Raw genomic sequence first — 25,343 nt, 5'->3', positions numbered from 1 at the left:
TTAAGAAGGTGGCATTGCCTGAATCTTTAGTGTTGATTATCAGTTTGAGTAACTATATTATTTATACCTTGGTTTACTAAAACTTGTCACATTTGTCATTTTGAGAACAATTTTAGTCATGTTCACCTCAAAGATTGAGAAGGCAGATTTAAGAGTCCAGGGAAGCATCTCTTCCTTGTTTCCTGGGACTTCATAACTCAGCCCAGTCACAGCTGTACTGATGATAAACTAGGGGTTGAAGACTTATCTGTGTGATGTACTGAAGTCACTATTCAGGAAGAGGCTCGATTTAGTCAGTTCATATCACCTTCCCCAATTCACAAAAGCATGACCTTAATGCATATAAAGTTTTATTTTTAGAAGTTACACATATTTTAAAAGAACAACATCTTTTCATTCTAATTAATATTACTATTAATTAGAATATTAATTGAAGATATTTTCCCTTATGATCGTTAAAACCCAAACTTTGTGAGGCCAAAGCAATGAATAATCTTCAACTCAATAAGAGACGCCTGGATACCTGAGGATTATATTTCCCATTCTGTATTAAAAACCACAACATTCAAAAACTATCACAAAATTCAGAAACTGAAATTATTTAGCTAGTATAAGTTTATACATTTGGTATATTCCACTCATTTTTTATTTGAAAAGGCACATATATGTTAAAATAGTTTTGATACAAATGAGTTATAAATGTAACAAAAAAAATCAGACTTCGTATGGTTTAGTGGGGAATATTTATTAAATTCAGCACACATTTCCTCTTTCTGTAAATTCTTAGTGTAGAAAAGCACAAGTTTTTGGATTTCTCATCTGCCAATTAATCTCAACTTAAAACTAAATTAGACTCCCTTCCCCCAGCAAAAACAAAACCCAGTTTTTCTCAGTACCGATAGAAGCGCTGCTGCTTTTAAATACTGCCATTTTCTTAAAATACTTCCTGTTCAATTTCATACAAATTTATTGCTAGCAATATAGGGAATACTTCATGTTAGATACGCATGTCTTTTTAAAAAGTTTAGCCCTAATCCTAGTATCAAACATAGGGAATACAGGCAGGAGTCCAATTCATGTTTTCTTACAATAAAAAAGTTCATAAGTACCACTTCTTATGATAGACTATATTTTATCATTCTAAGAAGCACACTTTTTAACAACTCTAAAATTAGGGTGTGTCTTATAACTGATGTCAGCTCACGATCAAGAGCCTGGCCTTGGCTCCGAGCTACTTGCCTGCTCCAGGGGGAGCCGCCCTCTGCCCTTCTTCTCCGGTTGATCTGCACAGTCCCTCTGCCCTGTGTCCTCTCTCAGCTGATTCAGAGTTTGAGAGCCCCTGGAACGAAAACTGAGGGATTTTAAACCAGGCAAGCACGCTGCAGATCAGGGTGTCGAACTGTGTCGTAATCCAGTTCCGACACGGGTGAGACGCTTAGTTCGGTGGACGATGGTTAAAGGACTGAGAGAAAGGCATTGTGCCAGAGTTGGCAGTGCTTTAGTGCTCCATAAGGGTGTCTTATAAATAGACAGCATCTTAACTTTGATGAAATACATCAATTAAAAATACAGCCCAAATCTATAGTTATATCTCTAGGGTTAAAAATGACCTGTGCAGGGAATTTGATCAAAGTTTTTATAGTCCTGTGTAGGTCCCTCTTAATTAATAAGCAAAAAACAGACAATAAATCCATTGCAAACTGGTCCCTGTCCACAGACCACCTGTACGCCTCATCCTCTGCAATGAGAATGTAATATTCTGGAAAAGCAAAACTAAATATAATCAGGTGCTCAAAATTTTATTTTAATTCTTACAAAATACTGTAGAAATGAATCCAAACTAAACAGGTATGTACATGTACATATGTACAAAATTTTACTTCTGAAAAAGAATCTATAAAAGTAGATGGTTTAAAAAAAAAAAAAAAAAAACTTAAAAAGATTTAAAACCAGTACTATGAAATTGATTTTCTCAAAGTAAAGTAATAGTAATTTTAAATTGCTGGTTGTAGTTGGTTTTCTAGGCTTATTTACATATCTTATTATGGTCAGATATATAAAGGAGTTTCTTTTATTTTAGAATATCTTGAGTTTCTTTTTATTTCATCAAATAGTCCTGAATTTTTTTCCTTTACAAATCTTTCAACATGAGGACACTCGGCATGTTAAGTTACAAATCAACTTCAGTCTTCTTCTTCCTGCTGAGACACAGGTCGGAAAGGCAATGTACTCTGTCCTCTTTCAGGATCAGACATTCGAAGAATTCTAATCAGTTTACTTGATGGAAGTGAGCTAGAGGAAGCAAAATTAATTACTCAAATTTCCAAGAATTTTTTTTTTTTTTTTTTTTTTAAGATTTTATTTATTTTATTTTTTCCCCCCAAAGCCCCAGTAGATAGTTGTATGTCATAGCTGTACATCCTTCTAGTTGCTGTACGTGGGACTCGGCCTCAGGATGGACGGAGAAGTGGTGCCTCGATGGGCACCCGGGATCCGAACCCGGGCCACCAGCATTGCAGCGCGCGCACTTAACCACCAAGCCACAGGGCCGGCCCTCCAAGAAAATTTTTTGACATTAAAAAAAATTCTAATACTACCTCATGAATATATAAAACTAAATGGCTGTTATCTGTGAATAGGGGGATAAGACTAATACCTGGAGTTATAGGAGAAATATAATTTGCAATATGGAAATAATTTGTTTTCATTTTTTAAAATTAACTTCCTGCTAAATGCCATTTTCAGTTTGGAAGAAAAAGAAAATTTATATATCAACAATTTCTAACTCTTGTTCTTCTTGTCTAGCTAGGAAGGAGTTACCTGAATATTCCCAATCGTAAATTTAAATCCTCATATGATCAAGTGACCACTTTAGAGACGGAATATCAACTCTAAGTGACACAGTGCCTGACACCTTATAGGTACCCAATAAATGCTGATTGACAGCAGCATTTATTTAGAAAGACTGGTACTTGTAAGTCACCAGGAAAAGAGCCAAGACTAGGGAAATCATGAATTTTTTCTTTAGTCTAAATAGAATTACTAAAATTACTTTATATTAGTTGGTCATGATAACCACATAGGAGCAGATTCAAAATAGAAATAGTAACAAGTCAATAATCATATTCAAATCAACTTGCTTCTGTTATGGAATGGAGATAAACAAAATTTTAAATATTTAAAAAGGAAAAATTATCTTAAATCTCTGAGGAGCTAAATTTTCTTTTTATTGGTCATTTATTCATTTACATTTAAAAAATTAAGATTATAAAAGATTTCTGTCCCTGTTTTATACACTTGATACATATATTCACAGAAGAACTTTAAAAAGTTACCTCATGCTTTGAGGGGTAAGCAAGATAAATTGTCTGAAACGCTGGGAATCCGCCATCTTGAGTATCATGTCCATTGCAATTCTCCGGTTAACCATGTCCTGAAGAACAAAGGCAGAAGTCACGATCGCTGTTGTATCAACCGTGTTCCTGCAGCAGTAGCATTCTGCTGGATATTACAAAACCTTGGATGTTTATCCAGGGGTCACCCTTTACCTTATCTATGATGCCAAGCAATTCACACAGGGAAAGATAATACTCAAAACTGTTAGGGGAAAATCATAGAATACACATATCTTCTGGGTAATTTCTACAGTCAAAGCATTTGTAAGTATAGCTCCCTCCCTCAAATATACTCAGCAATTAAAATAATCAGAAAATACTGAAAAGACACAACTAAATGTTACAGAATGAATCTAATTTGTACAGTAATAATCACTCAGAACAGTATCAAAAGTGACTAGTTGCAAACTTAAGTCTCTCAAATTTTCCCTCAGTGATTTAGGTGTTTTAAAAACTCTGCCCACATCGCCTTCTACAATTTGTACAATGTGAGCCAATTTGAATGTATAGACCAATTTCTTGATCCAATCTTTAAAAGAGGTGAAATAGCATATCAGCATATACAAAAATAATGCTTAGTTATAACAGGTTTTGAAACTAAATGAATTAAACTGTGTGCTTATATTTTCTGAGTTAATTAAGAGAAAAAGAAGAAAAATCAAAGTCCCCCCCCACTCCCTGAAAATCTCTGCAAGTTGAAAACACAGACGAATGCATGTATTTTTTGTGTATGTGTGAGGAGATCAGCCCTGTGCTAACATCTGCCAATCCTCCTCTTTTTTTTGTTTTGCTGAGGAAGACTGGCCCTGGGCTAACATCCGTGTCCATCTTCCTCCACTTTATATGGGACGCTGCCACAGCATGGCTTGCCAAGCAGTGCGTTGGTGCAGGCCCAGGATACAAACCGGCGAACCCCGGCCCGCCGCAGCGGAGCATGCGCACTTAACCGCTTGCGCCACCGGGCCGGCCCCAGAATGCATGTATTTTTAAAGGTCTATTTGAAACTCCATGTGGTGGTACAGCATGGTGCTTCAGAACACAGGACTGCAGGCAGATAGGGCACCCACATCCTGGCTATATCGCTCAATGGCCTGTATTATGTATAATCTTCCATCAGGTATATTTGTAAAAATCTAACTTAAAGTTAACAAAAATAACCAGAGCTTGCACAAATGGAATAGCGTCCTTTCAAAATACTGCCCTGGGGAGGCCTATCATTTAATAACAAAGCCGCCAATGCACCAAAAAATATTTCTTTCCTTTGGATTGGTTCTCGGAACTTGGGTACATTTTTCTGAATAATTTCAATGGGGCAAAATGTCACTCTGATTAAAAACCTCTAAGTTTCTGAAAGAGAAAGTTGTTCAGAATTAAGTATGACAAATAAGATGGGTGACAAGACTGCATAATGGCATTTTGGATAAAAATATTGCATGGAAAGAATAATCATTTTCTATGGTTTGTGAATTAGCTTTAAGCCAATTCTCAGAGGAATTGCTAACTAATCTTCGGCAGTGGTATCATAGGATACCTGAAGGATTATACAGCACTCACAAGTATGAATTCTGATTCATGAATAACCATTTTCTAAATGCTTATTATGGACTAGGTATTAGCTGGTAGAAATAGGATTAAGATATAGTTGATAACTTCAAAAAGTTACAATTTGGTGGGAGATTCAGACATGAAAATAGGAGACTTCAATGGAATAAAAGCTATATATATATATAAAAGTGAAATGTATATAAAATATATATTTTATATTATAAAATGTAAAAATAACATAATAGTATGAGTTGTAAGGTGGTGCTGAGGGGGCTCTGAGAAGTTCCTGATCCTGTCTGGCAGGGTGGTGGCATGAAGGCTACATAAAGGTGACATCTGAACCAAGTTTGGAAAGATGAGCAGGAGTGTGACATACAATGAAGGAGGGCACAACAGGCAGAGGCAGAGTGTTTGGAAAATCACAAATAGCTTAGTACAGCTGAAAAAAGAGGCAGATACTATATTATAAAGGGCTTCAGTTACCCTACAGAATTAAACATTTATTCCAGGTTGAATAATTAACCACCGAAGAATTTTAAACAAGTGAGTGACCACAATCAGATTTATTTTAGAAATGTAAACCTGGCAAAACGGTAAAGGAGGGACTTGAAGTGAAGGAGGGAGATTAAAGTCTGAGAGTCTGGACAGGAGGCGATTACCATAGGCAAGAGGTGAGGAGCTGGAGATGAGTGGAAACAGGAAGAAGACAGCAGAGACTGGAGAGATATTTTAAAAGAGGAACACACCGAGGCCAGACTTAATGTGTGAGTAAAAAGGAAGGAAGAATCACAGATAAATCAAAGCCTTTGCAGTTAGGTGACTGGGTTGGTAATGGCAATTTGCCACTAATCAAGGAGGGAATTCAGGAAAAGGAAGACGCTTTGAGCGGAAGATAAATTCAGTCTCAGACATGCTGAGTCTGAGACGCGGTCATTTACTAGAAAATGTATAACAGGTAGCTGGGCATACAGGTCTAGAGGGCAAGAGAGATGTTGGGATGAGATACATAGATTTGTTGGTATCCAAACGTAGGTAGTAGTTTTGGGAACTGTGTGTGTATGTGGCAGGGGTAGGCAGGGTGTGGTATCCACGAAAACGAACAACAGTAAAACAAACATACAAACACAGACGACCTCAAACATTTAAGGGCAACAGAATTAGGGGAGGCAGCTGGGCAGACTGAGAACCAAGAATAGAACAGAGCAGAACAGGAAAAGAGGAGCTGGGAACTGGCAAGAAGACATGATTGAAGAGACGGAGAATAGGTCTGTGGGGCCAAATATCTCAGAGTTAAAGTAAGACTAAAAGTTCATTTATGATCTTTGCTACACAAGCCTTGCTGGAGTATTAGGGTTTAAACCGACTACAGTGGATTTAGGAAAGAATGAGGCATGAAGAACTAAAGAGAATGATTGATAACTAGTTTGGGAAGACTTAACAATGTGCCTGCACCATCGAAAGTGCATTACATGCAAGACCTCACTGGAGCTTCACTATAAGCCTATGAGGTAGGAAAGACTAATAAGCTTATTTCATACATGAAGAAACTGAGGCCCAAAAAGGATAAATACTTTGCCAAAAAACATCTGGGTAACTGACAGCAGAGGCAGATCTCAATCCTAGGTTTTTTAACTTTGAAGTCAAATGTTCTTACTCCCTTGTTATATATACTGCTCTTTGGAAAAGTGTGGCTGTGAAGGAAGGGAGAGAACAAACAGTGGCTGGAGTTAGTCAAAGCAAGGGTGGTGAACTAGTTATAATTTTGTGTTAAAACGGAAGATGGAAATAAACTAGGGAAGAGGCTGAAGGAGTCTATCTGGTGGAGAGCAGCAGCATCCATGATGGGAGAGACAGTGATGAAATCAGGACAGGGTCTCTATAGGTTTAGTATAGAAGGAAACATTAGAATTCTTTAGCTCTTCTCTACCACTTATCACGCACTAAAGTGTCAGGGCAGGATGTTCTCTATCATGGGTAAAACTAGAGAAAGAATTGCTTCTTTTAAAAAGACACATTTCTAACAACAACAACAAAAAATTAGAGAATTTAAAATTTAACACTACCATGTAGACATCAAACTCATCCAGGCATCTGAAAGGAGATTCAGCAATGGACCACAGAGAAAGAATGAAGCAAACTGTGGAAAAAGAGCGTTCACCTCCAGATAAGGCTCTCATGTCATTAAAGGCAGCTTTGTTTCCCTCTCCAGGCTGAACCTTGAACGAGTTAACAAAAAACAAAGTATAGAAAAAGTCAGATTAAACTGTTTACCAAAAAGGTTGGCTAGCATTAAAAAGAATGGGTTCATAGCAAAAAAAAAAAAAAAAAAGAGAGAAAGAAAAAGATAAGAATAAAATCATTTAGCGACGTGGAAATGACATCTATTCCATTTAAAATTACAGCACAACAGTGAGCTATATAATGGTGGTTTTTGTTTTATTGCAAGAAAATCAAATTGAAAGCATTTTCTCATCATAACTGGATCTAACATAACAGAATTCCAATTAATCATAAAAATGCCAATGTTAGGCTAATGTTAGTGATCAAAATAAATAATTTAAACTAGTCTTCTTGAAGCTGCTAGTTTCCTTTATTTCCCCTCTAGCTTTACTGAGATAAAACTGACATATAACACTGTGTAAATTTAAGGTGTACAATGTAATGATTTGATATAGGTATATATTGTGAAATGATTACCACAATAAGGTTAGTTAACACATCCATCAACTCACATACTTTGTTTTTTTTTGTAGTGAGAATTTTTGAGATCTACCCACCGAGCAACTTTTAAGTATACAACACAGTATTGTTAACTATAGTCACCATGCTGTACTGGCATAAAAACAGACACATAGACTAATGGGGCAAAATTGAGAGCTCAGAAATAAACCCACACATACATGGTCCAATAATATTTGACAAAAGAGCTAAGAATATACAATGAGGAAAGGACAGTCTCTTCAATAAATGTTGCTGGGAAAACTGGATATCCATATGCAAAAAAAAAGAAACTGGACTCCTATCTTGTACCACTCACAAAAATCAACTTGAAATGGATTAAAGACTTAAACAGAAGACTTGAAACCATAAAACTCCTAGAAGAAAACACAGGGAAGAACTTATTCATCTTCTATAGCTTGTACCCTTTGACCACTTTCACTCACTTCTCCCACCACCCTCCACACCTGGCAACTACCATTCTACTGTTTCCATGAATTTGGCTTTTTTAGATTCCACATGTAACTGAGATCATATGGCATCTGTCTTTCTCTGTCTGACTTATTTCACTTAGCATAATGCCCTCAAGGTCCACCTATGTTTTTGCAAATGGCAGGATTTCCTTCCTTTTTATGGCTGAATAATATTCCATTGTATATATATACACAACATTTTCTTTATCTATTCATCCGTCAACAGACACTGATGCTGTTTCCACGTGTTTGTATTGTAAATAATGAACATAGGGGTACAGATTATCTCCTCAAGAGTGATTTCATTTCCTTCAGCTATATAGCCAGAAATGGAATTGCTGGATCATATGGTAGTCCTATTTTTAATTTCTTAAGGAACTTCCATACTGTTTTCTAGTTTACATTCCCACCAGAAGTGTACAAGGGTTCTCTTGTCTCCACATCCTCACCAGCTTTTGTTGTCTCTTCTCTTTTTGATAACAGCCATTCTAAGAGGCGTGAGGTGTTGTCTCATTGTGGTCTTGATTTGCATTTCCCTGATGATTAGCGATGTTGAGCACTTTTTCATATATCTGTTGGCCATTTGTATGTCTTCTTTGGAAAAATGTCTATTCAGGTCCTTTGCCAATTTTTAAACTGGATTGTTTGTTTTTCTGCTATTCAGTTGTATGTGTTCCTTATATACTTTGGATATTAACCCCTTATCAGATACACGGATTTGCAAATATTTCCTCCTATTCTGTAGGTTGTCTTTTCATTTTGTTGATCATTTCTTTTGCTGTGCAGAAGCTTTTTAGTTTGATATAGTTCCATTTATTTTTGCATTAGTTGCTTGTGCTTTAGGTGTCAAATCCAAAAAATCATTGCCATCACCAATATCAAGGAGCTTCTTCCCTATGTTTTCTTCTAGAAGTTTCATGACTTCAAGTATTCTACTTAATCTATATCAAGTTGATTTTTGTGAGTGGTATAAGATAAGGGTCCAGTTTTATTCTTTTGCATGTGGATATTCAGTTTTCCCAACGCCATTTATTGAAGAGACTATCCTATTCTTTCCCCGTTGTATATTCTTGGCTCCTTTGTCAAAAAATAGTTTATTGTATATATGTGGGTTTCTAGGTTCTTGATTCTGTTCTATTGGCCTATGTGTTTTTTTATTTTTTGCTGAGGAAGATTCACCTTGAGCTAACATTTGTTGCCCATCTTCCTCTTTTTGCTTGAGGAAGATTCACCCTGAGCTAACATCTGTGCCAGTCTTCCTCTATTTTGTATGGGGGCACCACCACAGCATGGCCGCTGACGAGTGGAACTCCAGCCGGGCTGCCGAAGTGGAGCGCGCTGAACTTACTCACTGGGCCACGGGGCCAGCCCTTATGTGTTTATTTTTATGCCAGTAGTATACTGTTTTGATTACTACAGCTTTGTAACATAGTTTGAAATCAGGAAGTGTGATGCTGTCAGCCTTGTTCTTTTTTCTCAAGATTGTTTTGGCTATTTGGGGGTCTTTTGTGGTTCCACATGCATTTTAGAACGTTTTTTTCTATTTCTGTGAACCATTGGAACCTAGATAGGAATTGCACTGAACCTATATATAGCTTTGGGAAGTATGGACGTTTTAACAATATAATTCTTCTGATACATGAACACAGGATATTTTTCCATTTATTTGTGTCTTCTTCAATTTCTTTCATCAATGTCTTATAGTTTTCAGTGTGCAGATCTTTCACCTCCTTGGTTAAATTTATTCCTAGGCATTTTATTGTTTTTGATGCCATTGTGAATGGGATTATTTTCTTTATTTCTTTTTTCAAACATTTCTAAGTGCCAAGATAATCTTTTGTTACTTGAATCACAGTGACATCTAGTGGTTAAGCTGCTTTAAAACTAATTACTGAATGTCAAAAGGACAACAGGATCAATATAAAGAGTCTCACACTGGCCAAAGAATTGAAGCAGCAATGAACTCAAATACATAAAATCTCTTTAAAAAATTCCTCTTTACTGAATAAGGGTTCATGGGAACTACAAAAAAGCAATTAACGACATTAATAACAAACTCTTGAACAATTTCCTGAGAAGATAGTACAAAGTAACATTAAAAGGAATTCTATTTGATTTTGACAGAATTCCAGATATACATATATGCCCATAAGGTGAAAAAACAGAGCACAAACCAGTTTTATATCATAAAGTTTTATCATGTGTTTTAGCAGACACATGGCTTCACATTTTCTAATACACTATTGGAAAAATTATGAAGCTCTCAAGTGAGTTCATTTATTTTTTAATCTTCTAAGGGTTATAAAAATTTCTGAATTTAAACATACACTGAAATTTTATATTTATCATCTGTAAGTCTGAATCCTCTATGAAAATCCAAATAAAAAAGCAACATTAACCTAAGTAAAAAGCCAAACCAAACCAACCACCAAACAAACAAAAATCCTGCATAAAAGGAAGAACTGAGTAACAGGATGCCATCTTTCGCTACAACATTGCATTTTGTATCAACCTAATAACGAAGCCCTAAATTGTAGAATTCTAAATTTTACCCTTCATCTATTACTAACTTATCACGAGACTTTACTCTCAGTTTCCTTATTTGTAACATGAAGACTACGTAGCTTAAAGGTTCTTAAAGCCATAATATTCTTTTGAATAACAGAGATGATATCGTCAAAAAGTTTTCTTGGCTTGTCCTGTACAGTTAGCTCTGGGGATAAATTATCCCAACACTCCTAATATCTTCTTTTTTTTTAAAATTTTTATTAGAGTATAATTTATATATAGTAAAGAACACAAAGCTTAAGTGTTCAACTCAATTTTTATAAGCACACACACATATACACACACCTGGGTAGCCATTCTCAGATCAAGACATGGAACATTCCTAGGATTTCAGCAGATTCCCTGTGTTCTCTCCCAGTCACTACCAACCCCCCAAAGTAACCACTATTCTGACTTTAATCACCATAAATGAATTTTATTGGTTTTTGAAGAGTTTTGAAGAGTGGAATTGCTTTAAAAGACACTGCTAGACAGCTTTCCAAATTAGTTCTATCAAATTATACTCCCACTAACAAGGTATGAGAGTTCTAAGTCCACACCTCACCAACACAAGATATTATCAGTCTTGCTCATTTTAGTCATGCTAATAGCAGTGTGATAGTAACTTATTATGGTATAAATTTATATTTCTCTGATGACTAATGATATTGAGCACTTTTTCATGTACTTATTCACCATTCAGATACTTTAATTTATGAAGCTCCTGTTTAAGCCTTCTGATCATTTTTAAATGCACCGTCATTCTTTTTCTTAATCATTAACATTCTTAAGAAATTTTAGATATGAGTCCTTTGTTGTATATATGTATTGTAAATTACTACGTATTCTAAGTATTAAAATGGAAGTACAAAATTTAAAGTAACTCAGAGTAGTAAGCAATTACTTGAAAGTTCTGCCCCAGTTATTAAGAGTGGGTAGCTGCTCTTGACTTCCTGACTACACAATTTTAATGCTATATCCCACACTCCCTCTTTTAATGCATGTGACTGTGGAAGAATCCACAAACACAGACTCCAGAAAATTGAATATGGTGGCTTTGTTTACCCAAAAGAGGCGAGATCTAGGGACACCTTCAGAAATTACTAAGTACAAAGACAAGTACACAGAGTAGAACATTCTTTGAGAAATCCTTTCTTGGCTCCCTATAATGTGACCAAATATATGGACTTAATATAAAATGCTTTTTGAATTTAAAAAAGAAACCCGTGGAAGGGAAAGAGAAGGTGAACATTTGTTACTGAAAATAAAATTCCTAATTATTATCATAAGAAAATACTGTGGTTGTCTGGCGGGTGGGGGCAGGAGGGAGCTACAATAGCTGCTATAGCCAGTAAGATCAATTTAATTTTCAACACTTTGGCAAAGACTATCCTTAAATTAAAAATAAGTTCTTTTTTTTTTCAAAGGCAACAGGTTAAAAACTTATCAATGTATCATTAAAAGAAATGCAGCAGCTAATTCTCCTTATGATTAATATGCAAAGAGTTAAGATACTTACTGATATACTAAGAGTTTCATTCTTGTGGTCAAAATTCATTTTTCCACAATAGGCCCGCTGAGATAGTAAGTTGTCAAAGTACAATTTGCATCGTAAAGTCAAACATCTTGAAATAAAGAAATTGGGCACGTTAAAAGAATAGAAAGACACAGAACTGTATATTGAGCATGATCTTTAAACCAGCACATAAGACCAGAAAGAAATATGCAAAAATGTTAATATTGTTTGCCCATTTAATAGGTGGGATTTTAGGACTTTTCCCCGTGTTTTTACATTTCATCCATGTCTCCACATTTTTACCACTTGATTTCCTTTTATAATAAAAAAGTATCTATGAAATTAATAAAGATGTCATCCCACATTTAACATACCCCATTGTGTTACAGCCAGTTCATATGAATCATTCCAGTAATTTATATAAGGCATCACTCTAATACAGAAGACGTAAATCTTATCTTTGAGAGGATTAAACTCTAGTAGCGTTAAGATAATGGATAAATGACCTATCATTTGTCTGTCTCCTCTCAACTTTATAGCAGCAAAAAGTGTAAGGGCAATCTCTTAATCATTTTATACCTATAATCCCTCACACACTGCCTGGCACGATGCAAACTCCACCATGCCATCTCTACTTATCAGATGGCACTCAACTGTAAGGAAGACCTTTCCTTCTTCCTCAGTTATTTATTTACTTATCCACTTTCTTATTTATCAGGATGGAGTCACAGATTCTTATTTTATTCATTGGTTACTATCTATTAATATCCTTATTTATTGTGGTCCTCAAATTGTCCCAAATTTCACCAATGGGAGCCCCTTCAAGCTGCCTCCTATGTCCTTTTATCATGACTCTAAATTTTTTTTTGAGCACTTCCTTACTTTCTGGCATAGTAAGAGGCTCAACTGTTACCTTCCCTGTCCAGCTTTGGGATCAGCCATTCCTCCAAGGACATTGATTTCTTTTGGTGGGGAATGGTATTTAGAAAATAAGATCTGGGTGATAGATGACTGTCTATTTTTCTTAACATCTTTGCTCCTTAATGAGCCTAAGGTTCATTTCTTAAGAGTAATTATCATTTTTTCTTTTCTCTCCTAATTCCCTTCCTGAACTGCCTTAAATCTCCACACTAGAAAATATCAACAGCCTGAGTTTTCTTTTGCACCACAGCAACCACTGCTAGCTCGTTTTCAGAATTTTCTCTTAACTTTCCTTTCTTTCAATAGTGATATGTATTCTTCAATTGCTTCCATTCATGGAATACCTAAGTGAGACTGTCCTCATAAAATGACAAGGTTCTCCAGTGTAAAGAGACAAATAATTTTAAAAATGTGATCATTCTTATTCTACTCCTAAGATTGGGTAAACAATATAAAACATGTCAGTGGTGAAGAAACACAGCAAGGTAATAAACTACAAGACCAACACTTTTACAGAAAATATTTTAAAAACAAATTTTCTAGATAACAATATAAAAACAAATTCTACTGTTTCTGGAAAAGATGTAGTAATAGGCATTGGATTTATTCTTCTGCCTGAAACAACTAAAAAACTGGACAAAATATATGAACCATGACGGACATCTGACAGTACAGGCAGTTCCAGTCAAAAGGATCTCTGAAAGATGGCAAACAAATTGAGCCCTATGGATGCCCCAAATTACTGGTTATGGAATAAAGGGGCATGGAAACCCAAGCAGAGCCCAGAGGTCACCCTGCTTGAGGAGACAGAGCTAGGAGTCTGGGGAGGCCAAGGCGCCTAGGGTTCACAAAGCAGAGTCTAGAGAAGAAAGCGCAGCACAGAAAGAACTCTAGAGAACCTACAGAGGGTGCCTCGAGAGTCTCAAGCTGAGTCCTCTACTCGTCAGGGCACGTGTGAAGAAACTACCTGAGGTCAGGGAAACAAACAGCAGAAAGAAAGCAGAAGCTTCCCCAAAGGTCACCCAGGAAGTGTTCACATGCCCACTGGCAAGCAGAGACAACCTGAGAACTTACAGGGTACCAGTGGAGCACTCACAGGAGCAATGCTTCACAGGTAGGAGAAACCTGGCCCTCTACTGAAGGCTGCTCTGGTGCCACTCAACAGAACTTAAAAAATACCCTCAAAAGGATAAAAATAAATCCTATATAATTAAAGTCCTAAAAACATGCTTATATGGGGACAGCCCAATGGTTTAGTGGTTAAGTTTGTGCACTCCACTTCAGCAGCCCAGGATCCGCACGCCCAGGATCCGCACTATTCATCAAAGCCATGCTGTGGTGGCGTCTCACACACAAAATAGAGGAAGATGAGCACAGATGTTAGCTCAGGACTAATCCTCCTCAGCAAAAAGAGCAAGACTGGCAACAGAAGTTAGCTCAGGGCCAATCTTCCTCACCAAAAAAATTATATAAAAAAAAAATAAAAACATGCTTATAAAACTGAAACACACATTTCAAAAACTAACCTCTAGTTTAGTTAAGGAATATGGTCAAATGTGCAAAACCTGTTTTTCCTTATGGCTTTATCTGAATTTCCCCATATGTACTAGAACTAGATATATTCTTTTATTTCTACTGTCTTAACTCGAGTTTGGAGTATAAAGACAGGTAAAAAGCATGTTACTGAGGGAATGCCACTGGTGAAAATAGAGGTTAAGTAGACAGACTTGGGCTGCCTCAGATCCAAGTATATCAAGGGCTGTCCCCATCAACTATCCTCTCACTTATTTCTGTTGCTTGTGATTTTAATTGGGGCAAATCTAACCCTATGAGTCTGCATATTTCTGGGTATGTTAATACTACTCACTTTCCCTGACCCCGTATTCATTCATTCAACCCATATATATCAAGTTTCTACAATATTTCAGGCACAGGAGTAGGTACTGGAGATACAGCAGTAAATAAAACAGATTCTGCATCCATGGAGTGGCACCATTCTATCAGATCATGGTAAGTCGACTGAGATACTGCCCCCACAGATCCCATCAAAAACTCACATCCCTTAAGAACACATAATGCCCAAGAATGAAACAGGCTGTTTCAGAACCAATGGCTCCTAGTCAAAGAACCTATTTAAGCAGAGACTGAAGAGCCATCCATGAGGCTTCTAGTAAGAGATATCTAATGGAGGACAAAAGGTGGATAAGCTCACTATAAAGGTCCCTTCAAATCCAGAATTCTCTGATTAAATTATAGGATCCTAAGCACTGGCAGTTTCTTCTTTAATTGAATCATGTAAAGTTCTTTCAGTTTAATTTTATTATTTATAAGGGATAATGTGAAAACAAAGAAAAAACAAAATGTATAATATGTAGTAATATTTTTAAATGCACTTACCTTCTAAATTGTTGGTACGTTTTGTATCTATGGGTCATTATTTCTTCCAGTAATTTAATAAACCTCTTTAAAGTCCTTACTTTACTATCCAGATCAAGATAAGTTTCTCTTGCTTCTTGGTACTGCCTATTTTATGAACAAAATATTAAGTAAATAAATGTTATTCAAAGAAATATAAAGAAAAGTAAAATCTCAAATATATTTAATGAGGAAGCACAGGGGGTGCTGAGGGGGCCCAGCAGTAGCAGATTTCCTAAGTCTCCAGACAAAAATGCGTGACCAGAATGAGTGTGCGCTGCCCTGACTGGGAAGAGCTGTGAGCAGAGCTGGGCAGGAACAGAGTCCAAGCCCTCGAGAAGGCAGAGAAAGCACATGAGGAGAGCGCCCAGGTGGGGCCCAGAGGTGGCAGATCCTAGAGAATAACACACCTTTGAAAAGTGAAGGGATCACACCGGGAGGCAAGAAATGTTTCCCTTAGTGAAAGACGCCAATGTGGGAACAGAGGAACACAGGGTGAGCACTGGGATCCCCACAAGCCCAGCCAAGGTCAAAGAGACAGAGAAGGCAGAGCTACTCAGAAGTACTATCACGGAGGCGACAGCTCACTGCTGTAGCAAGGGAGAGAAAGTTCCTGACAAGGTATGAAAGGCAACCCTGGCCAAGGCTCCCACAGTGACCGGCCCCATCATCCTTCAAATACCATCCAGGAAAATGCAACTAATTAAAAAATGAAAACAGGAAAGGCACAAGCATAGCATCCATAAAAAGATATTTATGGAAAAAAAGAAGTGGGAAAGAGCAGCAAAATTCCTTCTATAGACAAAGAAAACTTACTAGAATAATGTTGTCATAAAGAAGATGAAAACTGTAATTGAACACCACGAATTAAAACAAGACAAAACAAGACAAGTGCTACCAGGAAGGACTACCTCAAAGCAGAAATAAAAAAACTGAAAGAACAGATGAATCAAGGAACTCGGAGAACAGAGAGGCAAACAACAGAAGGTGATAACCAGACAAGAGAAGGAGGTGAAGCAAGAACTTGCGGAACCCACAGTGCGGGAGGTGGGGGTTAGACACACACACACACAAAGAATAAAGACAGGAAGACAAACCAAGAAGATGATGCACAGGGGCAAACAGACCACACAGAAAACACTGATAAACATGGAGATCAGAAACGAGAAAAGTAAACAAAATGAGGAAAAAACAGATAAAATGGTTAGACGAAATAACTAGAGAAAACAGAGGATGTCCAACATATGCACAACTGAAGACCTCAAAAAAGGAAACTACACAACAGAACAGAAAATATTTAAAAGTAGAATATAAGAAAACTTTTAAGAAATAAGACAAATCTACAGATAAAAAGCAGTGTATACCAGGGAAAGGATCACAGAACCTGACATTGTTGACAAGTTACAGAACTCAATAGATGAGTGTCATCATAAACAGACACTCAGGAGTAAAAAGGATTTTATATCACGCTAAGCTATCCTTCAAATTCAAAGCTAGAAACAAATGGTTTTCAACATGCGAAAACAGAACAAATATTATTCACACAGCCATTCTTAAGGAAACAATAAGAGAACAAACAACTTTCCTACATAGCTATTTGGAAAAAAGATAAAATACATTCCTCACACCAAAAATATTCACAGAAAGGTGAAAAAGTACATAAAAAAATCACAGAAAAAGAAATATAAATAAATGGTCCTTAAGACATGAAAAGATGTTCAATCATACACAATAAACGTGAAATGCAAATTAAAATTACACTGAGGTATATTCTTTCTTTTAGGAAATCTATCCATCAGGAAAAAGAATCTAAGATTATCCCACACTGTTTAGGCTATGGGGAGACAAGCACTCTAATCCATTGCTGATGGGAGTGCAAAAAAAGTACAATCCCTAAAGAAGAGAATCTGCCAAAATGGAGTTTATCTTATTAAAAAAACCATGAATATATATAAATGACATATGTACAAAATTTATTGTGTACCACCATTTATAATAGCAAAAGGTTAGATTAAAACTCAACTATCCGTCAGTAGGAGATGGTTAAATACTAAGAAATTATAAAAATCAATGAGAGGGCCAGCCCCGTGGCTTAGCAGTTAAGTGCGCGTACTCTGCTACTGGCGGACTGGGTTCGGATCCCGGGCGCACACCAACGCACTGCTTCTCCGGCCATGCTGAGGCCGTGTCCCACATGCAGCAACTAGAAGGATGTGTAGCTATGACATACAACTATCTACTGGGGCTTTGGGGGAAAAAAAAGGAGGAGGATTGGGAATAGATGTTAGCTCAGAGCTGGTCTTCCTCAGCAAAAAGAGGAGGATTAGCATGGATGTTAGCTCAGGGCTGATCTTCCTCACAAAAAAAAAAAAAAAATCAATGAGAAAATATCTATGTACTGATGTGGAAAGATCTCCAAAATATATCACTAAATCAAAGAAAGCAATCTGTAAAACAGTTTATATAGTGTGTTACCTTCTGTATCTGCAAGAATGAAAAAGAACACACACTCATGTTACCTTGCATTTGCATAAAGAAACACCAAAAGCATATTTAATAAATTAATTTAATAAAGGAAAAGTGATGGAGATGATGAGATTAGAGAGGAAGTAAAAACTTACTGAATGTCCCTTTACATTGTATTTTTAAAACAATGCAGTATTATCTGTTTTAGAGAAAAACTTCTCTCACTATTTTTATTTTTTTCCCATTGTTTTCCAATGTTTTTGAAAAGAGAATTGAGATCACTCCTGTTCCCAGCCATTTTTAATATGAAAAGTTCTACATAAAGTGTAATTCTCTACTATAATTTAATCATTATCCTACAGTTGTGTTCTATTTCTAACTTTTCAGTGTTATAAAAAAATGCTGCAATAAACACATCTGAGCACAAATTGTTTTTCTCATTTTGGATTATGTTATAACAACAAAATTATTTGGCCAAACTGAAATTTTTGAAGGTGTTTGACATAAACTGCCTTAATTTTTTTCAGAGAGACTTTAATAATAGTAATATCTAACATACTCTGTATCTTACATATTCTGCTTATCATGGAACATTTCATTTAATCTTCATAACAACCCTATAAGGTAAGTACTATAATTATACCCATTTTATAGATGAGAAAACTAAGGTTCAGAGAGATTAGATAATTTCCCAAAGTCACATAAGTAGGTAGCAGAATTGCAATACAAATCAAGGTAGTCTTGTCTCAGAACCAGTGCTCTAACTATACTAGAGCTTCCATTTTTACCAATAATATAAAAATATCCATTTCACTGAAATCTCACTGACATGAAGTATAAGTGTTCTTTTCATCCTGATGTATATGCAAATAGCTTCTAATCATTTTGGTTTGCATTTCTTTGATGACTTGTGAAGCTGAACATTTTCATGTCTGTATGAATCTTATAGGTATAAAAATGGCATTTACGTTAAAATGTCATTCCATAATGTTTTGTAATAATTCAGAAGAAACAAGTTAGTTTATTATTAATAACATTAATTTAGCTATAACTATTCGCCATAGCAACACTTCACCCAAATTTAAGATTTATATATAAACAGTTATTTTTTATGTCTGGATAATATATATAGACAAAATAATTAAGGAGAAAAGCTACCGACCACTTACCTCATTATTTCCTCTCGATCTCCGTGACTAGCATGTTCTGCCTGTATCTTTTGTCTTAACCTATTAATTTCTTTGTCTAGAATTGATGCAGATTTTTTTACTTCTATCCGCTCTGGGCAGATTTGTCTTGCTTGTGACATTTTCTCCTAAGAAAGATGTTTAATATCTTTAAAACTCTTCTTTGATATAACAATTCATTGTACTACTCATGCAAAAATATGCAAAGCAAAATTCGGAACTTATGTTTAAGAAATCTATTTCAATTACATTTAGTATCAGTATTATTTCTCTAAGCTTTATATTGAGAATACAGTCCAGGGGCATTATAAATCTTCCAGAGAAAAGTGCATTACTGTGCACAACTTTAATAATCTGTGAGATCTCCATAACTTCCTAGTGAAACAAATTTTAAGTAACAGTTATGAAAAGCTTGGCATCCAGGGCACGGAGGTCAGTCAGTTTTCCGTCTGTGTTCTAGGAGGGACTCTGAACACCAAATAGTATTGAAAACATCAACAAACAACCCTTGTGTTTATAAAATATTAAAAATCTCATTCCATGTAATAAGTCTTAAGCAAGTAAGGCAATGCATTACAGAGTTAACATCATTTTCCTATGAAAAGCTGTAATCCATCTCTTCTAGTTAGACCAAGGTTGCCTTCAACTTATTCTCTTCTAAAAGCAGGGCTGCTGCTCACAGTTGTCAACAAGGGAGCATAGTTAAGGAGCAGCTGAATTCCAGCCCAGCCCACACCCAAGCTACCCAGAGGAAGGGGTGCCTTTTTCTGACATAAAGCTGCTATCTACATGCCAAGCTGGGCATTTAATGAGCTATATTAAAGGGAGTGCCATTTTCCAAATCACTCAGAGACACGATATGGGACTACTGCCATCCTGCCTAAAGTCCTCTTCATGTCGGTCTGTTTAAGTCCCCACACTGCAAGTCCCAAGCCTATTCCTCTGCTGATTCACCAAAACTGCTGTTACTCTATAAGAGACAGATACTCACCAGACCACTTGTCTATGGTTGGAAACATGACATTAAGGAAACACACTTCAATAATCATGACTAAGATTGCAACAAAACATAAAAGAAAAAATGATGGATAACCTCTAGTTCTTTTTCCTTCATATCCAGTTCTCGTCTCTTTTTATTTAAAGTATCCAAGTGTTCTTTTTGTTTCTCTTCATAATGCCGCTTCCCTCGTTTTTGGTTATCCACTTCAGAATCAGCCAGGTTTAATTCATCCTGTTTGAATAAAGCCAAAATAATCTATAAAGAAAAGATTGTTTTAAAAAAATTACATGCATAGGTATAAAATTAATTGACAACTCAATAAAGCTGATAGGAGTATGCTGCTTAAAGAGGCAAGTGTTAGAGTTCATACCTATATATGCCAGAACAGGAGTGGGGACGTTTCCAAAATTAAGATGTCACATTATTCTATTCAAATTCTTACAGGAAGTCTCCATATTTTATAGTGCTTTTGATTTTATTTTGGTAAATAAAGTAGTTTTGTGGGAAGTTACATTAGAAAACAACACAAGTGTGGGATATTTACAGAGGTCACCTGACAGGGGAAACCTAGTTTTAAAAAACCTGAGTCAGGGTGGAGGAGGAACGGATGCAAAGAAATTTAACAATGATTTATTTAGTCATCATTGCTGGAGGTATAATCTCACAATTTTCAGCACAAAATGTAATTGTAAAGAAGCAATCCCAAGATCACTTTAAAAATAAATAGTAGTAGACTATGATAAGCTAAAGATACACATTGTAATGAACAGCAATCACTGGGGGAAAAAAAAAGTTCTGGCTAAAAAAACTAGTAGAGGAGATTAAAAAAAGGAATACTAAAAATTACTTGGCTAAACCCAAAAGAAGGAAATAAAGAGAGGAAATAGGAACAAGAACAATTAAAACACAAATAGCAGCCAACCATTACTTTTAAGACGAAATACTGAATGCTTTCTTTTTAAGATCAAGTACAAGGCAAGGATGTCTAGTCCCACTGCTTCTCTGTAACATTGTATTGGAGGTTCTGGCTAGTTCAATTAAAATAAAAAAAGAAAAGAAAAAATATAAAGATTGAAAAGGAAGAGTAACACTGTATTTAAAAAAGAGATGACTGTGTTTAAAGAAATTCCAGAGGAAAAGCTTTTAAACTAATGAGTTTAGAAAGGTCACTGGATACAATGCCTATACAAAAATCAGTATTTCTACATACTAGGAATAACTTAAAAATGAATTAATATCTATAACATTTACTCTAGCATTAAAAACATCAAACATATATCCAGAATACATAAAGAACACCTAAACTCACAATAAAGACACATAATACAAATGAAAACAGGGCAAAGATTTGAACAGACATTTCTCCAAAAAGGATAGACAAATGACCAGTAAGAATGTGAAAATTTGCCCAACAGTATTAGACATAAGAAAAATACAAATCAAACCACAATAAGATACCACATCACACCCAAGAGGATGGTTAAAATAGGAAAGGCATACAATAACAAGTATTGGCAAGGATATGGAGACTTTAGACACTCAAACATTGTTGGTGAGAATGTAAAATGGTGTAGTCACTTTGGAAAATAGTTTCCAAGTTCCTCAAAACACAGTATAAGCATGTAGTCCAGAAATTCCATTCCTAAGTATCTATCTAAGAGAAATGAAAACATGTTATCTATCCAAAAACTTGTACATGAATGTTCATAGCAGCAGTATCCAAATGACCATCAACTGAGGAATGGATAAATAAAATGCAGGGCACCAACACAATGGCATATTACTAGCGAACATGAAAGAATGAACCACTGATATATGCTGGAACATGGATAAACCTTGAAAATATTATGCTAAATGAAAGAAGTCAGTCACAAAAGACCACATATTGTATGATTCCACTTACATGAAATGTCCAGAATAGGCAAATCTACAGAGACAGAAGTAGTGGTTGCCAGGAGACAAGTGGTTGTACAGGATACAAATTCTAAACTATTTTGTTAGATTTACATAGAAATATTTCTCTTTTCTGAGCAACTGTGAACAGCATTGCAGTTTTCATTTCAGCATCCATGTGTTCATTGCTAGTGTATAAAAATACAATTGATTTTTTATGTTTACCTTCTATTCTGTGACCTTGCTGAACTCATTTATTAGTTCTAAGAGTGTTCTAGTAGACTTCTTGGAATTTTCTATGTAGACGATCATGTCATGTGCAATAGAGACAAATTTCTTACTTTAAAATCTGTATATGCTATTTCATTTTCTTGCCATATTGCATAGACTAGAACTTCCAACACTACATTGAGAAAAAGTGGTGAGAAAGAAAATTCTTGCCGTCTTCCTATGTTAATAGGAAGGTTGTTAGGAAGGCTGTAGGTTGTTTGTTGATGTTCTTTAATGTGTTGAATAAGTTCCTCTTTATTTCTATTTTTCTGAGCCTTTTTTTTTTAATCATGAATGGGTGTTGAATATTGTCAAACACTTTTTGTGCACTGATTGATACAATTATGTGATTTTTCTTCTTCAGCCTGTTAATATAGGGGAATCAGCCTTGCATCCCCAGAATAAACCCTATGTGGTCACTATGTATAATCCTTTTTATGTATTGTTCTTCTAATGTACTATTTAGTGCTATAAAGTACTCTCTCAGCACTGATTTAGTTGAGTTCCACAAATTTTGATAAGGTGTGTTTTCATTTTCATTTGGTTCAAAATATTTTAAAATTTCTCAACACTTTCTCTTTGGACCATGGGTTATTTAGAAGGATGTTAGTTTCATGTGTTTGGAGATTATCCTGCTACCTTTCTGTTAAGGATTTCTAGTTTCATTGTATGGTGATTAGAAAACACACTTTATAATTTCACTTCTTTTAAATTTGTTGGATTCTTTAATGATCCAGAAGATGGTCTATCTTGGTATATGCTCCCCAGGCCATTGAAAATAAGGTGTATTCTGCTGTAGTTGAGCATTGCTCTACAAGTATCAATTAGATCTTGTCAATTGATGGTCTGTTGAGTTTTCTAAATCCTTATTGATTTCTATATGGTCATCCTATCAATTGTTAAGAGAGTTTTACCATATTTTGTTGCTTGTGTGTTGCAGTTCTGCTGCTTGGTGCACACATTTAGGATTGTTAAGTATTCTTGGTGGATTGATCTTTTTAACATTATATAATGTTCTTCTCTGTTTCTGGTAATTTTCTTTACTTTGAAGTCTACTTTAATTTTAATATAGGTACCCGTGCTTTCACCTGATTATAAGATACATAAGATATATAATTTTCCATCCTTTTATTTTCAATCTGCCTATATGGTTACATTTGAATTGGCCTTCTTGTAGATAGCATACACTGTGGTCATATTTTTAATCTATTTTGCCTATATCTGTCTTTCAATTATTTAGACCATTCACATTTAATGTAATTATTCATACTTTAGGGCTTAAGTCTGTCATTCTATTTTTTGTTTTGTTTTTTGTTTATCCGTCGTCTTTTTCCTACCTCATATGGGTTACTTGAACATTTTCTTAGGATTCCATTTTGGTTTATCTATAATATTTTTGAGTGTATCTCTTTGTATAGCTCTTTTACTGGTTGCTCTAGGTATTAAATTTATATTATATATACTCAACCTCATAGTCTACTGGTCCTTATTTTACCAATTTGAGAAGTATGCAAATACTTCTCTTCCATCCCTTTACCTTTCCTAATTTTTAATACAACTGTCTTAAATATTTAAATATTTTAATACAACTGTCTCTACATATGTTAGAATCACCTCAGACATTATGATAATTTTTGCCTGCTTTCTAAACATAATTTAAAAAACTCAAGAGAAGGAATATCTATTGCATTTACCTATATATTTGTTTATCTTGTTTTTCTTCCTTCCTGATGTTCCAAAGTTCCTTGTTTTATTGCTTCCTCTTTGCTTAGAGAACTTCTTTTAGTCATTCTTTTAGAACAAGTCTGCTGGCAACAAATTCTCTAAGTTTTCCTTCATCTAAAAGTTTTGATTTTGAATATGCTGAAAGATATTTATCCTGAACATAGGATTATGGGTTGACTGGTCTTTCTTTCAACACTTGAAAAATGTGCTACTTCCATGTGGCCTCTATGGTTCCTGATGAGAAATCTGCCATCATTCAAATAGTTTTTTTCCATATAGGTAAAGTATCTCTCTTGCTGCTTTTAAAACTTTTTCTTTGTCCTTAGCTTTCAGAAGTTTGACTATGATGTGTCTTATGGCGGATTACATTGGGTTTATCCTGTTTGGGGTTCACATACTTTGTTTAATCTGAAGTTCAGGCTTTTCGCCAAATTTGGGAAGTGTGCAGCCATTATTTCTTAGACTACTTTTTTAGCCTTGCACTCTTTTCCCTCTCTTTCTGAGACTCCGATGACACAAATGTCAGATTTTTTGTTACAGTCTCACAGGTCTTTAAGGTGTTACTCATATTTTTAGTCTATTTTTTTGGTTTGTTTCAATCTATTTTCCCTCTGTTGTTCAGATTTTTAAGGGACAATAAGGAAATATTATGAACAACTTCAAGTTCAATACATGTGACAAATTTAGGTGAAACAATAAAAGCCCTAAGTAGAAAACTTGAATAGCTCAGTATCAACTAAAGGAATTAAATTCATAAAGAAACTATAGGCCACAAAGAAAACTACAGGCCAAGATATAGCTTTGCTGGTGAGTTCTATTAAATATTTAAAGAAGAAATAATTCAAAATCTGCAAAAACTCTTTCAGAAAAGGGAAGAGGAAACACTTCCAAACTCATTACATGAGGCCAATATAGCCATAATAAAAGAATCAGATAAAGATATCACAAGAGAATCAAAACTAATGAATAAACATAGCATCAAAAATCCGCAATAAAATTTGGGCAAATAGAATCTAATCATTTATAAAAAGGAAAATAATTATGACTATAAGGGGTTTGCCAAGGTTACTTTAACATTTGACAAAAAGAAATCAATATTATTCTCTATATTAATAAAAAAAAACCCAGATGATTATGGTTTTCAACAGCAATGCCACTCCTAAGTATTTAACCAAAATAAATGAAAACTTATGCTCATACCAAAACCTATACTTGAAGGTTTATAGTAGCTTTATACATAATCACCAAAATGAGAATCATCCAATAGGTGAA

At 35.3% G+C, this 25,343-nt stretch overlaps 1 protein-coding gene across 1 annotated transcript in view; it reads right to left on the bottom strand.

Moving 5' to 3' along the window:
- Positions 1-333: 333 nt before the first annotated feature.
- SMC6 (structural maintenance of chromosomes 6) overlaps positions 334-25,343 on the bottom strand; it is an 83,698-nt gene continuing 58,688 nt past the window's right edge. The window contains exons 21-27 of the mRNA XM_004418310.3: positions 20,277-20,414; positions 19,166-19,311; positions 15,513-15,638; positions 12,198-12,303; positions 7,004-7,156; positions 3,336-3,433; positions 334-2,292 (exon numbers count right to left, since the gene is read on the bottom strand). Coding sequence (XP_004418367.1) covers positions 2,184-2,292; positions 3,336-3,433; positions 7,004-7,156; positions 12,198-12,303; positions 15,513-15,638; positions 19,166-19,311; positions 20,277-20,414 — 876 coding nt within the window. The 3' untranslated portion in view covers positions 334-2,183. The remainder of the gene's footprint in view (positions 2,293-3,335; positions 3,434-7,003; positions 7,157-12,197; positions 12,304-15,512; positions 15,639-19,165; positions 19,312-20,276; positions 20,415-25,343) is intronic.

The sequence above is a fragment of the Ceratotherium simum genome, chromosome 11 (assembly GCF_057802395.1).
Source record: "Ceratotherium simum simum isolate JZ-2026a chromosome 11, ASM5780239v1, whole genome shotgun sequence".
Classification (NCBI taxonomy): Eukaryota; Metazoa; Chordata; class Mammalia; order Perissodactyla; family Rhinocerotidae; genus Ceratotherium; species Ceratotherium simum.
The sequence above is the reverse complement of the archived record's forward strand: the minus strand, read 5'-3'. Positions and strand labels throughout refer to the sequence as shown.